Source organism: Falco biarmicus, chromosome 6 (assembly GCF_023638135.1).
Source record: "Falco biarmicus isolate bFalBia1 chromosome 6, bFalBia1.pri, whole genome shotgun sequence".
NCBI lineage: Eukaryota > Metazoa > Chordata > Aves > Falconiformes > Falconidae > Falco > Falco biarmicus.
Window position 1 is genome coordinate 66,490,536 of NC_079293.1, and position 14,503 is coordinate 66,505,038.

The 14,503-nt window shown below is 46.9% G+C and overlaps 1 protein-coding gene across 1 annotated transcript in view; it reads left to right on the forward strand.

Annotated features, from left to right (window-relative positions):
* SCML4 (Scm polycomb group protein like 4) overlaps positions 1-14,503 on the forward strand; it is an 84,062-nt gene that overhangs the window by 22,771 nt on the left and 46,788 nt on the right. Inside the window, exons 3-5 of the mRNA XM_056344536.1 lie at positions 3,272-3,480; positions 11,382-11,511; positions 14,085-14,285. Coding sequence (XP_056200511.1) covers positions 3,283-3,480; positions 11,382-11,511; positions 14,085-14,285 — 529 coding nt within the window. The 5' untranslated portion in view covers positions 3,272-3,282. The remainder of the gene's footprint in view (positions 1-3,271; positions 3,481-11,381; positions 11,512-14,084; positions 14,286-14,503) is intronic.

Genomic DNA, 14,503 nt, shown 5'->3' on the forward strand with positions numbered 1-14,503 from the left:
TGAGGCGGTGCCTCTGTTAGTAGCCTGTAATTTGCTTCCTTGAATTAGCCCTTAAATTGCATCAGGTTCTCTTAACTTGCCTTGAAGCCACCAAGCTTTCCAGCCACTGAGCTGTGGGTCGAGCCCCGGCTGTGGCAAAAGTCAGAGCTGCTCCACTAAAGTCCTTCTGAGGGAACACCCTGACTTTATCGGGGGGCAGTCAGACAAATGTGTCCCTCTAGCCTCTCTGGCCAACCTGCAATTTGACTGTGTGTTTTGCCAGCCTGCCTAAGAGCTTTCTCCTGCGCGTGAGAGGATGTTGTGCTGTAACCCCTGCACTGTCAGAGGCAATTTTTGCGTCTTTGCTGCCTTCCCCACGGCTGGGGAGCACACTTGCCTTCCAGGATCTGCAGCAGCGTAACACAGTAAATGCCACCAAAGGTGCTCTCCGTTTCCCTTGGCATACAAGAAAGAAGAATGAAGTCACGGTTGGGCTTGTAATTAAGTGTAATAACAACTTGTATACTGCAGCTGATTTCTTGTCTTTTCCATATCAATTCAAATATGTTACACTGAGAACATTTTGTGTGCAGCCCAGTTGGGTCTTGTGTGTCAGCACATGTGGCAAGGAGTTCTACAAGGTTTTGCCAAAGCACAGTGTCACAAGCATTGAGAGCAGAGAAAGAGGACAAAAAAATCGTGATTGCTAATATTTACTGTGTTTCCTGACCACACTGTGTTTTATACTTCACCAATTGCAAAAGAATACCCCATTTCAGTCAAAGAAGTGCTCCAGGTCAGCAGATCTTTTGCTTCAGGAACTGTTAACTCTGAGTTTCTGAGGTGCCACCAGCTACCTTTACAATTGAAGGAGAATACAGCAAAGGCAATGCAGTGAGGTGCTCAATGCAGATCCTATCTTCTGTCTCACAGCCTCCTGGCCACCAGTGGCCCCCACCACAGGAACCACTGCTCTTCCCCAGGTGGGGGGCAAGCCTGGGCTGGGTTTTGTCTTCCTTGGCCCCTGTCAAGCTCCCCTGTGAATGTTTGTGGTGCCAGGCTTTGTTCAGAGCAGAACAAAGTGCAAAGCTTGAAGCACCGGGCTTTCATAGTGGGTTTTTGTGCCAAATCCAGGGAACTCCTTGCATTTCCTTTTCCTGATGGACTCCCTGCCTGCAGCCAGCCTGTAATGTAACGCTGAGGGGATGTTTTGTTTTGGGAGGTGGAAGAGACACCGAGGGTGTCCTTCAGAAAGCACTACAGGGAGGAAAATGCACACTGCTGAAGACAGAAGGAAAGCAGTGATGCTCAGGATAGACAGAGCCTTTCCATTTGACTCCTGCTGTGGCAAGCCTGGTGCTTTTAGCTCTGAAAGTATAGTCTCTGCAGACATATGAGACTTTCATTGGGTAAAAATCAGAGCTCATGGCAGGTTTTCAGGTGGTTCCTGAGCTGACTGAGCATTCCTGAAGAGTGCAACCACGGTGGCCCTGGGCAATATGGTAAATTAGGCACTGCAGGTGTGCTCTGATCTGGTGTTAGACATTCACTGTTTGCGTGAAAGTTTTAGGCAGCCAGTGCTGAAGACTGAAAATGTTATAGTCAATCTATAAGTCCTGCCATATGTAATGGATCTGTCTGAACTGAGCGGATACCCCTAGAGTTATTGACACCCACCGCCCACCCCCCAATTTTTAATATATTGCAAATAAATGCATTTACTGGAGGGAAGACCTAGAAGCCCTCTGTTTTTCTTATCCTACAGCAGACTGTGTAAAGTACTGACTGGATAAGACCAGAGAAGCGAGTTGCTTGTTAGTCATGCTTATGAAGTTTTAACTAGGCAAAACGTATTTGCTTTTGCAGCAGAGAAGCTCCCAGCTGCAGACACTTGTCACCAGAGACCCCTATCAAGTGGTACCTGCCCCACTATGTGGGTAAGCAACCCCGATTTCATTCCCAGCAATGTCAGCTCTGATCAATCTGATCACACTGGGTTCTGAAATTGTGAGATTTGAAGTGTAGTGAGAAATCTGTAGATTTTACAGTTTGTAGATGTTGTAAAAAATTGTAGTTGTAGTAATAAACAAACCTTTACTTCCTTTATGTTTTTTGAGCTTAGTGGATGCTCTTGGACCACATCTTTAGGCTTTTGTCTGTATCTGAGAGAGCTATGAGTCTGCCCTGTAAAAATGGAGAGCAGGGAGTCTTCTGTTATCACTGGCCTGAGGGAGCATGAAATTGAAAACGTCAGCCATTGCAAGGCTTATCATAAAAGCATGAGAATTGCTTAGACCCCTATGTCTAGCAACGTATGCAGGCAGGACTGGGACTAGTATTCTGCCCACGCACAGGAAAGCAGATGCCTGGACAAACATTTGAAAACGTATTTCTGCAGTTGTTTTTTTTTTTATTGACCTTTGTTAGCACATGACCCTTGCCAGAAGCTGCTAAGGATGCTGTATATTCCCTTGATACTCTGTGTATGGTTACATATTTGTTCCCTTTATTAAAACCTGCACAGAGGAAAATGGACCAGATCCCACTCCATTGCCCCTGCTCAACTTCATCAGCTGCATGGAGTTGTGGTGAAATAGCAGCTTTTGATGGAGTACATCCAAAAGCCCACTACTAACATGCGTGGTAACAGATGCTATAAAATTCCAGAGAGTAAATGTTTGGAAATTCTCCTTTAACACAGCTACCTTGTGCCAGCAACCTTGTGGTCCAGTTCAGCCTCCCCACTCAGAAGTGCTGCGTATGAAGCGGAGGGAAGTCCATTTTGGTATGGGTAGCACTTCTGAGGTGAGGGAGGATTTGCAGAACCGCACAATTCGGAAAAAATCAGGTTGGCAGGGACCTCAGGAGGTCATCTACTCCAAATCACCTCTGAAAGCAGGCACTGACTGGTGGGTACAAGCTCACGCCTTCATCATGCTTATCTGCAGGATGCAGGGTCAAGGTGGCTGTTGAGGGATTCACCTATTAGACATCTGCAAGAGAGACATCTCCACCTGAGCCAGCTCCCTGTACTGTATTCATGGTCAACAGAGGGAAACGGGCATGGCAAGGGTTTTGTCCCACTTTGGAGGAACTGATCCAGCTGTGGTTAGGTGAATCCCACCCAGGAGTGCACATCTGTGGCATATTTCTTGCTCCGCTTTATAACTGATGGCAATAGGAAAATGGCAGCACGAGAAAGCTGCCTTCAGATGAAAAACCTAAACTGAAAAATGAATAAAAAGCTCTGTTTCCCCCTCCTTTTTTTCTCTCCCTTTTGGTTGATCGGCAGCCCCGGGGCAGATGAGCCACTTGCCGTGCCTGCCACCCAGCCTGGCCCCCGGGGAGATGCAGTCCCCCAGAGTGGGGAGGAAGCGAGGGCGACCCCCACTCCAGCCGGCGCCCATCAAAATGACTGTTCACAACCTCTACTCAGCACCAGCTGGCGCTTTGCCGGTCGTGAAGATCCCAAAGAAGAGAGGGAGAAAACCCGGGTACAAGGTAGATACGTGATTTTCACACTCCTTCTCCACCTCCTGCTGGTTTTAATACATTTTCTCCTAGAATTTCAGGTGAAATGCAGGAATGGAGGCAAAGCTGCGCAAGCGTGGGGCAGAACAATACAAAAAAAGTAAGAGAAGCCGGTTTGTCTTCTACCTGAGATAGTGAAAAATGGAGGAAATCTATTTTTCTAAAGTTTACAGTTGTTTTAATTTGCGTGTCTGAAAAGAACTTGCCTTGTGCAGTGTTGTGCGAGATGGCTGCGCAGCTGCTGGGAAGTGTTTCTCTCTCTTTTGTCACTTTTTTCTTCCTTCTCACTTTTTTTCTTCTTTCTCACTAATGGTGATTAGAAATGAAATAAGAAAGAGAAGGAAAAGGAAAGGAATATAGGCAAGTGGGAATAAAAGGAGGAAATAAAGCTAATTTCCAAAGGTGGAAAAAAAAAAAGGACATTTTAGAAAGTAATGAGATTTCTCTTACTGAGGGAAAGGCAGTTTTGAATATTAGTCTGCTCACTTTGGGGGAAAATCATGCACAGCTCTCAATGTGACCCCGATGAGGAGGCAGGAGTAAAGAAAGCAACCCTTTCTTTGAAAAAACCAAGCTATTTGCCCTTGCTTAAGCACGGTGCCAGCAGGCTGGGGCTCTCCCACTGTGCCCCCCTTGCGCTCAGCACTGGCAGCACCATCATGCCTCAGACCAGGCAAAAATGGGACCGTGATGCTGAGTGGAGGAGAATTTATTTTGGGGAGTGAAAAAGAGCTGCATTGTAGTAAGAGATCTTGTCAGTAGACTGCTCCATCATTCTCTCCATCTCTGCCTGCAGCCAGCTAGGGGCACCATGCATGTTTGCTGTGCCCGTTCCTTGTTTTTAGTGGGAATGGGTACAGACATGCAGTCTGTTACAAGGAGGGCAAATTACTGACTGTCAGAAAATAATAGCTGGTTAAGTTCCTGATATCTGAACAGAAAAGAGAGTAACAGAAGTGGTGCATGCACAGGGACTGCCCCAGCCTTCCCTGTAGAAGGTCTTGGCCCCGGTTGTTGCCCGGCTCTTCCCTGGGTCTCCCTCAGTTCGTGGGAGGCAGCAAGACTCCATGCACAGTGCTGCTGGCTGAGTTCCATGTACAGGGACCAAATGTCTCAGCTCCTCAGGTTTGGGCTTTATCTAGAGCCGGCTACCTTTATTGTTGCTCTTCCCTTCTTTTTGCCTCCTGCCAGACCTTCTTCTTCCTCCCATCCTCCATCCTCCTTCCTCCCTCCTCTCTCATTTCCAGGCAAGCCCTCCTCACCACATCTCCGCATCCCATTTCCAGAATCCCCTGCTCCTCTGCATCCCCCTGTGCAACACCTACTGCAGTAGACATCAGTACCTCAGCCCTTAATGCCTTCTGCTCATCTTCTGCCTCCTCCTGTGTCTCTCCCTACTTCATCTATACCCCTCTCTGCTATGGGGGCACATTTTGAAGTGTGTTTCAGTGTGTGCTCAAAACAGACCTTGCATAGCTAAGAAACAGTTCCAGCTGCAGTTTCCCATTTCTTCTGAAAAGCCTTAGCTTTGGTAACGTGAATGATACCACAGCAGCAGCCGAGCAGAGCCAACCTGACAGCAGGCTCAGGTGTCCCTCTTGGGGTTACCACAGAATTCTGTAGCGGTAGTCCAAAACAGAGCTGCTTGTCCAGGCTAAGACTGGGGCAAATGCTGTAGTGTTTTGTAAAATCCGAGATATGGAAATACTTAACTATTTTTCACTTCAGTGCTAGCTTAAAACTCTGGGACAGAGACATCTGAATTGTTTTACTTGAGGTACTTGTTATTACAAGTTTATTATTTATTATATTTATTTCCCTTTATTTATTACAAGTAATAATTTAAATTATTACCAGTAAATCTGGGTCACTTGTAGGCTCTTTAGATCAAAGCCAACCAAATTTGGGATAATGATTTGGAGATGTGGTGAAATTGAGTCCCTGAGATGATTAAGTGATTTGCCAAATACCACAATGAAGAATTTTGGCAGACCACATCCCTTCTGCCCCTGCTTGTCTTGCAGACCCACATTTCTTACTCCTGCATTCATACTTGATTTGTCATTTGACAAAAAATATTGCTAGGGAGTATGTTCTCTTGCACCTCAAATATACCCACCCACCTGTGAAAAAGCCTTTCACCAACCACCACATATTTGTAAGTAGGAGAAGTGAAAAGGGAGACTTAAATTTCCTAAAATGCTGCAGTAACATTGTATGTCAGACCTGGGTGGCTGAGCACTTGATTGCTGTTGCCCCCTCTCCTTCTGAAGGGAAACTTTTCCCCCAGCTGGGTGCCACACGTCTCCTCCCGGTCCCTAGGGACTTAGTGGGGAGGCGGTGGCATCCCTCCTTTGGCAGTGAATTTGGGATGGTGTTATTTCTTGGTGAGTGGCAGTGAGTATAAAGGCACCCTTTTATAACCGATGGCTTGAGTTTCTGGAGCTGAAGCACCCGTGGCATCTGGCCTGGCGCTGTTTATTTGCGCTAGAGGATTCATACACCAAAGTGACGTTTTCTGTGAGGTGCTTTTGTACGCTGTGTGCTTAGCTGAAGTGAACCCCTCTCCATCAAAAACGCTTCCCCAGCACGAGTCAAAGATTACATCTTTTGATAGGGAACTCTAGCTTGATTTAATTAGCTCGCTAATTGTGTGACTTTCAGATACCATGAGACTTAAATGCATTTTAAAAAATGACTCCCTGCCCAAATGGCAGACAACCAAATTCTTTATAGCAACCACATAGATGAATCATTACAGAACAGATGAAAAAAACCTTCTGAATTTTTAGAAAACTAGGAATTTACAGTCTAGATTTAAATTTATTTGGCCAAGATGTGAATAATAGGCATTTTTAATCACATGCTTTTTATAGCCAGATGACCCATTGCCTGTTTTCATTAACATCAAAGCAAATACCTATGTCTTCCTAAAATGATATTTTATCACGCTTCACCACCAGGCAAAGTCCTTTTCTTCACCATCCCATTTATTTTTTCACCTTTGGTATAAAATTTCATCAGTTGTTTTTCAAAAAACTGTTTGCACCTAATGCCAAGCTATTTGCCATAAAATTCTGTATTTTCCCTAAATACAATATTCTTTCTGACTGTTTAAATCTCTAGGAAAAAGTCTATTCTGTCAGCAGCAGGGAGGTTAGTAGGTGGATCAGTTTTATTTCTCTGGCTGTAAGTGAGGGGCAGCCCCAAAGAGCTGCCTTGAAAACCTGCGTGAGGGCAGTCTGTGTTAGCACCGTGGGCGACGCGCGGTGCTGGAGGACATCGGAGCGAGATGCGCACGGGGCAAGGCTGCAGCAAAGACCATCACATCCCTCCCAGCAGGCAGACAAGCGATGGCCCCATCCGAGCAGCCTGAGGGCAGTTTGTCCCCCGGCCATGCTGCTGCAGCATCTCCTGCTTGGGGAGATGGCCCCAGCCCCGGGGTCAGTGGTCGGCCCGGACCTTGCAAGCTCCTGCCAGGCCGAGTGGGCAGTGAGAGTTGCCCTGTGCAGGGCAGCATGTGGAGTGACAGTTTCCATGACAGGGCACAGGTTCCCCTGCTGCCCTGGAAGCCACTATTAATGATGACAAACAAGCAGTCAGGATTCGGACATGCTAGGACCGAGATTGCACAGACAACCTTAAAGTGCCCTGGTTGTTCACCTGTCCTGTAAAAGTTCACAGGACAAGGATAGTGCCTTGGAGTTGAAGGTTGCATATGCTCCTCTCAGGGAGTGCCTCGTTCACTGCAAAACACTTAGATGTAGGAGGCTGTGTGCAGACTCCCCTGCATCATCTGCTGCGCGGAAGAAAGGTATTGCATGACACCAGAAGAAAAGATGGGGAAGACCTTGGATTGTGTTTTGCCTTTGCCAGCACAGCACTGACCCCTCTTTGCCCCTGGTGACTGAGCTAAGCCCTGACTTGCCTCGTGCTGAGCCTCCTCACCGGCAGCCAAATGCACAAAGAGCACGGGGTGCAGCCAAGGACCCCAAAACATGTACTCGGAAGCTCTGTGCTTCCCTGGTGCAAGTTTAACGGCACCTTTCTGCCCAGCCATTGGAAACTTACACAGCAGGAACAGGCTGGCCCAGGCACTCACCTTGGTGCACATCTGCGTGCACATCTGCAGAGGCAGGAGGTCGTTTTCTCTCCAGCAGCAAAAGCTGTTGTGGCCAGGAGATGCCTCTGCCCTCCTGGCTGGAAGGACACAAGCCCATGGGGACATGGTGAACCCCAGCCTTTTCTAGCAAATTTTTTGTCAGGACAAGGGATAACCAGTACAGGAGAACTAGGAGCCATAAAGATGAGGACCTACGATCCAAGTTGTTTAAGAAAAGTACAGGGAAAGTTTGCACCATGATTCATCTTGTTTCTTTCCTGTCCATTTTATTATACAAGCTGGCAGAGAACTTGTTCAGAATTGGAAAAAAAAAAGTTATCTAGGAAATGTTCTTCCCCTCTTTCACTTTTTTATTTTTTTTTTTGGTGCGGGATGACGGAAATACCACCTAGATGAGTCCTGACTGTTCTGAAGAGGTGTGCAGGTTGTAACAGAAACTCCAGAACTCAACAGGGTCCTCCCTGCCTCGGCCACTGCATACTCACACAAGCCCCTAGCTGGCATCAATGGCACAAAAGCCCGTGCTTTCTCTGCATCTAAAGCACTGTGACTTTGGTGAAGTAGACACATTTATTTCCTACCCTAAATCCCTGATCAGCTTTGTCTGATCTCTTTTCCATGGTAGAAGATCCATAAGAGTGGAGGGATTGGTTGTACATCTTGTTTTAAAGCAACCATTGCCTTTTACATCTCATGCTGTGCATAATAAAACCTATGACAGTTGATATTCAAAAGTTGATTCAAATGCCTTACCGTGAGGATTTCCCAAAGTGCTCTGACAGACTTTCTGTCTCTTTTTTTCTCTTTCTCTTTCCTTCACTGCTTTTTTTCACTTTCATGCATATGTACTCTCTACTGCCAAGCTCTCAGTCAGCTGGTTGATTGGGTTGGCTTTTTGATAGAGAAGAATCAGTCCAAGAAAAGACATCTTTAAATGAAATACTTTCAGATTTACACTTGGCAATATTCAGGGACTACTCAGGGTTTCAGTGCCCGGGAGGTATTTAAGCCATGTTTGCTAGTGTACCGTCTCTTGTAATCGGGCATTGTTTTATTTTGATCTAATGAAGGCACATCCTCTGCTACCCCTAACAAAATGGCATTTATCTGTATCCAGAGGCTGTAGAGCACATACCGTTGCTATTAAGTTTGCAGTAAACTGTTTGCTAAAAGGGCAAACTGCCAAGAAGGGGCTTCCAAGCTACAGGGTTTACACAAGTCTTTCCCTCTGTTTAATTGCTCTTGAACACAAGACTGCCTGGGCCTCCAAGACCCAGGGAACAGGTGGAGAAAGAGGTCTGCTGGGCACTGTCCCACCTCTGCTGGGCTGGTGGTGCTGCTGGGGCAGCACACACTCAGACGGTGCACGAGGCTCAAGGGCTGGAGAGGGTACTTGTGCGCCCGTGTTTGGGGCCACAGGGCTGTGAGCCAGTAAGGATGTTAAGGAGCCAACATGCAAGTGAAACAGAAGTTACTAGGTGTGCTGTTTCCAAAATAGTGTCTATATAGATGTGTGCATGTGTGAGTGCATATATTTATTTTTATGTATATGTATATATAAATATATATACAAGTATACAGGTACATCTCTATACAAATGTATATACTTTTATATTGGTGTATATACTATGCACAAACACACATGTATATATGCATTTATTATATATGCATATACGTGTATGATCAAAAGCAAGCCTGGAAGCCCAGCATAGGGGGTCTCCAAAGTTTCATAGTGCCAAGCCACTTAATCATAGAAAAGCGAGACATTGACGTGTTGCTAAAGAAAATAACAAATCATGCTGGTTCTCACCTTCCTACATGGGATAACCCCCAAACTGGATGAGTACCTTGATTTTTGAAACGCTGTTTTCCTCCCATTTATTTTAATTGCTTAGAAAACAAATCAACAGCACTTTCCTGTTCTTTTCTGGTCCCAATCTGAAGGCAAGACAACCTACAAAAACAGGACAACACAGGCACGTGAGGGCTGCTGGCACTAGCCAGAGACCAGCTCATGGTCCCCAGTACCCTATGGCCGCCATACAGCAGGAGGTCAAATCCATAGTTTGTCTTAGATTCACTTACTGAACTTTTTTGCCCTTGTTTAGGCTAAATCCAAAGGGATTTAGCCTGCCCCAGGGGATGGAAGGCAGTGACACGATGTGGAGGTGGTGCCTGGCACTTCTGAGGCAGGTGGAATACCGTCTCTGCCCAGACGCTGAGCAGTGCCCTGCAGGGGATGGTGCCTGGGTGATGGAGATAGCTTTTGTTTCCATCTGAGCTTATTGGGCACATCTTTCCACAGGAACTTCTCTGAGGGAAACTCTAGGTTGCATAAAGGAACCAGTTCAGGAAGGGCCTGGTGGAGGTCCGACAGGCAAAAATTTCACCCATCTCAACAAAGATGGCCTTTTTGTTTGTTTTGATGGGTACCATCCCAGCACAGGCTGCTGTGCTACTGAAAGCAAAGGAGACCCTGAATTCTTTCTTAGTGAAGCCCTTGCTGGGATAAACCAGTAACTGGGGAATGACCCAAACTCCCACAGATGTAATGGTAGACAACCCACTTGGATGGCACCTAGCCTGACAGCCTTCCCTCTCCTCTAGTTTTCTGTTTTTAGTTACACTGAAACAGTGACCATTATTTCACAGTTGTAATCGTAGTCATGCACAACATGAATATTTATCCAAAATGACTTCTGCTCTTCACTGGGACTTGCTCAAGGTTTTTTTCTTAGTAGGTAGTGGTCTGGCTTTATTTCTACCTAAAATATGCTTTGTACATTATTTCCAGCTTGGATGTAAGCTCTGAGAGAAGCAATATTCTGCTAATTTAATAGGGCTAAAAATTCCTTTTCATTCTTATGCTTGTTACTTATAGCATTTTTACCTTTGGCCACTGAAAAACAGCCACAACAAAAATATCACCTGCCAGAAGAACAGCTCAGTGTAGTATATGTAAATATACAAACCAGCCAGCTGCATGCTTGGCTTTCTGCTTTCCCCCGGCTTCCCTTCATAGCAAAAGGAAAAGCAAGAGTGGTACCTTCAGGTCACATCCATCACGTCAGCTCTTTATAATTGTGAGGACCTGATCATCACCTGACTGGTGAGATGTTGCCAGGTACTGGCAGCATAAAGATGTAGTGATATTGCACCGTAAATTCCCATCGTGTTTCACTTCTCCAAGCCAGGCTGCAGGTCATGAAGATTACTGGGTGCAACAGTGCAGCAGTGTGTATTTACTACCTGTTATAACACACTACAGACCATGGTCTGAACTTATTTACATGGGTGTCAGCCCAAAGTAGCCTCTTGGTGCCACTGGATTTACACAAGATTTACACCTCTGTAACCAAGAGCAGAATTTGGCCCTAAATTATGATGTAGCTAAAGACCCCATTTTTCTGAGTTGCGGAGAATTGTTTACACCCACATGAAATGGGTCGTAAAATGCCATTGCACTGATTTGTTAGAGTGTTAGAACCAATTTGCTCAGGTGTAAATAACTACCCGGTGGGTGGCATAATATTTGCATCCCATAACTTAAGGTGTTGCTGTCTGCTGCAAATCAGTCAGGCTTCAGGCTCCAGTATCGCACCGGGAGCAGAACGGATGCTCCTGGCCTGGAGAAAGTGATGCAATAGCAGATTGCTAATGAGTGGGAGTTCATGGGGCGTGACATACATGGAATAAAATTGGAATATCTTGTGTGTACTTTCATTACCCAACTGGTTATTTTTTGCAGCTGAAATCTCGTGTCCTGATGACTCCCTTAGCAATCTCTCCGCCGAGAAGCACACCGGAGCCAGATATTAGTTCCATCCCCCAGGATGCAGCTACGATACCCAGCTCGGCCACGCCACAGGCTCTCACAGGTACCCAGCCTCAAGTGCTCCTTGGCCAAGGGGTGAGCAGGAACCATGGGCTGCCAGCCGGAGGCTGTGCTTTCCAGGACAGGTGGAGCTCATGAAAATGGGATGTTTGCAGATTAGACTGGCGGCCAGTGAAAAAGAACAGACATGTCCTGCAAGAATATATTTTGACTGCCATGCGTCAAGTTTAGTGGAGACTGCAGATCCATTCTCCTTGAAATGCAGACATCAACATCCCATGAATGCTACCATTTTATACCGAACACTCACCCCACCAAATGGGTTGCAATGACCAGACTAAACCCCGGTGTGAACATGAAGCATCTGTTACAGCTTTGGGGAGAAGGATGGAGAAGCCATGTTCTGACTGTAGGCAGGGTTACCAGGACATAAACCCTAGTGCCTTATCACAGCAGCAGACCTGGTTATTTCTGACTGTAGCCAGGGAAAGCACAACCTGATTCTTTTTTTGCTTCTGTTACCAGAAGTACCATAGGTCAATGCTTTTAAATTGATGTAAATGAGAAGAAAATCAACAAGATGGTTGATTTACCCTGAGATTTCAGCAGAGAAATGGATTAGATAACATTAGAATCTAAACACAACACATAAATCCCATTATTTCTTAGCTGGGATGCACAGAGAGGAAGTTTTCCATCTGCTCTGGTAGCAGAATGATAGTAAACGTAGTGATGATGACGATAATAATATATTTTATTCTCATTTATCCCTCCACATCTGAAGACTGCAAGGCACATGGCAAACATTAGCCAAGTGGTGTTTCATAGTGCTGCCCTGCGTGGTGCGCCTGGTGCCACTTTTGGAGGGGGACATGGTGGCACAGTCCACCAGCCCCACTAGATCACCGGTGTGGCTGCAGAGGCAGAGGCTCCATGGGGCATTTCAGGCTCTGTGGATGTGATGCCCGTACCTCTATCTGCCCACCCCATGCCGCCAACACCTTTTCTCCAACCACCTTCCCAACGGTGTGTGTAGGCTCCCACCAGAGCAAGGTCTGCAGGAGGTGGAGGCAGGCTCAAGCCAACCTTTACCTCTCTGTCTGCACCAAAAGGACTATAGGGGCCCTTGCTCCCCAGCGAGGGACCTAGCACGCTGCCTGCAGGCTTCGGGGTCCCTTCTGCAGCTGAGCCCTGGGCAAAACCGGTGGCTTGTCACAGCAGAAGCCACATCCTGCAGATTCGGTGAGGTTTGGCATGGTGGCGTGCCAGGCAAACTGCACCCTGACAGTCGTGTCCCCCGTCCCCCCGCTCAGGCAATTCATGCATGCTGCTGCTGTCTTTCCATTATCCCTTTGTTTGTTTGGTGCTTACAAAGTGTAAAGTGCTATGTAATGATAAGTATGATTGCTATTATCCTCCTGTTTACCCAGGATATACTGCTTGAGCCTCGTCTGCTGTTCAGTGAGAGATGGGGTAGCAGAGTGTGCTGTTGACAGTCACACTAGATTTTCATTACGGTGATGCAAACTGTAAATTATTTCCAACTTTACACAGCTGTCATCATGTCCTCCACTCTGCTTGATGGGTTTTTTTTGTCACATATCTGATTTCTGTCAGAGGATAATGTTATATTGTTTGAGAGATGACAGCTCGAGCACACTCAGCCAGCTATTATAATATGTCTCACTTTAGCCTGACTTTAGGCTGTGTCTCAGCCGCCCTTAGTTACCACAGTATTATCTCTGCTTCCTCCAAGACACAGTTCCAAGCTTAAAATAAGCTCATGCTAGTGAGAGGGGAACACTGATTTTTTGGCTACTGCCAGCAAGCCTGGTAGCACGTAGAAAATCTGCCTTTGCAGGTGATGCCGTATGAAAGGAGGCATGCAGGGCTTGGCTGCGGAGAGCCGGGGACATCCCTTGCAGAGCCCAGCTGTGCAGATGTGGTCCCAAATGGGGATTTAGCACTGCACATGATGTACAGTCTCCCTCGAGGTGATGCTGTTTGCAGAGCGCTGGGGTGGACATGGAGGGTCAGGAAGCTTCCAAAGACCACAGTGTCTGCCACGGCACTGTGCAGCTCAGGGCAGCATAACCCTCCAGAAATTACAGCTGCATAAAGGTCAGAAGTAGCAAGGATCCAAAGTCTCCCAAAACCCATCTCAGAGCAGCGCTTCTTAGAGGGCCTCTCAGTGAGCCGGTCTGAAAACACAGGAAAAAACCAAAAAAACCCCAAACACACCTCAGGCTGGAGTTTACCTGTTGCTGTAAGGTCACCCTGGCTAGTCACTGTCCTGCACTCCTTGGGCATTTTTTCTGGTCACCAGCTGCATGGACAAGGCAGTCTGCAAGAGAGCAGCCCCCAGGCACATACAGGAGATACAGGAGCTGCTTTGGTTGCATGTGGCTTATCCTCACCTGTGACACTGAGCAAGACTCAGCTCACCTCACTTAGGCAAGGGGTGATCAGTGCAGGGAAGCCTGGCTGTGCAAATGGCAGCAATCCACCAGTGAGTGTAAGAGCTTGTGAAAGAAATAGAAATGTATAAAGCTAGCATTTGCTAGGATGCTCTCAGGGCCATTTTGTAATAACCTTGTTGGGATTTTGTGCCTACAGTCTGCATTTATGTCAACAAACAAGCGAAGGTGGGGCCATACCTTGACAGAAAAAAAGTGCAGCAGCTCCCGGAGCACTTCGGTCCCGAGAGGCCGGCCGCAGCGCTGCAGCAGGCTGTGCAGGCATGCATCGACTGCGCGCTCCAGCAAAAGGCAGTCTTCTCACTCATCAAGCAGGGCTATGGAGGCGAGATGGTGTCAGGTAAAGCATTTTTGTAAGGGGTGGCTGGCCACTTGGGAAGTGCTTGGAATCTTAACCTGATCCCCAGTTCTGACTGTCCGAGCTGCCCCATTCACATCAGTGGGCTGGCAACCAGCTTTGAGCATCACTTGCACCTTTGTGAAATGAGCAGCTGCAGGAATTGCCTCAGTGTCAGATGAAAGTATATCGGTAAAGTGGTGATTCAGGGGAGGAACAGG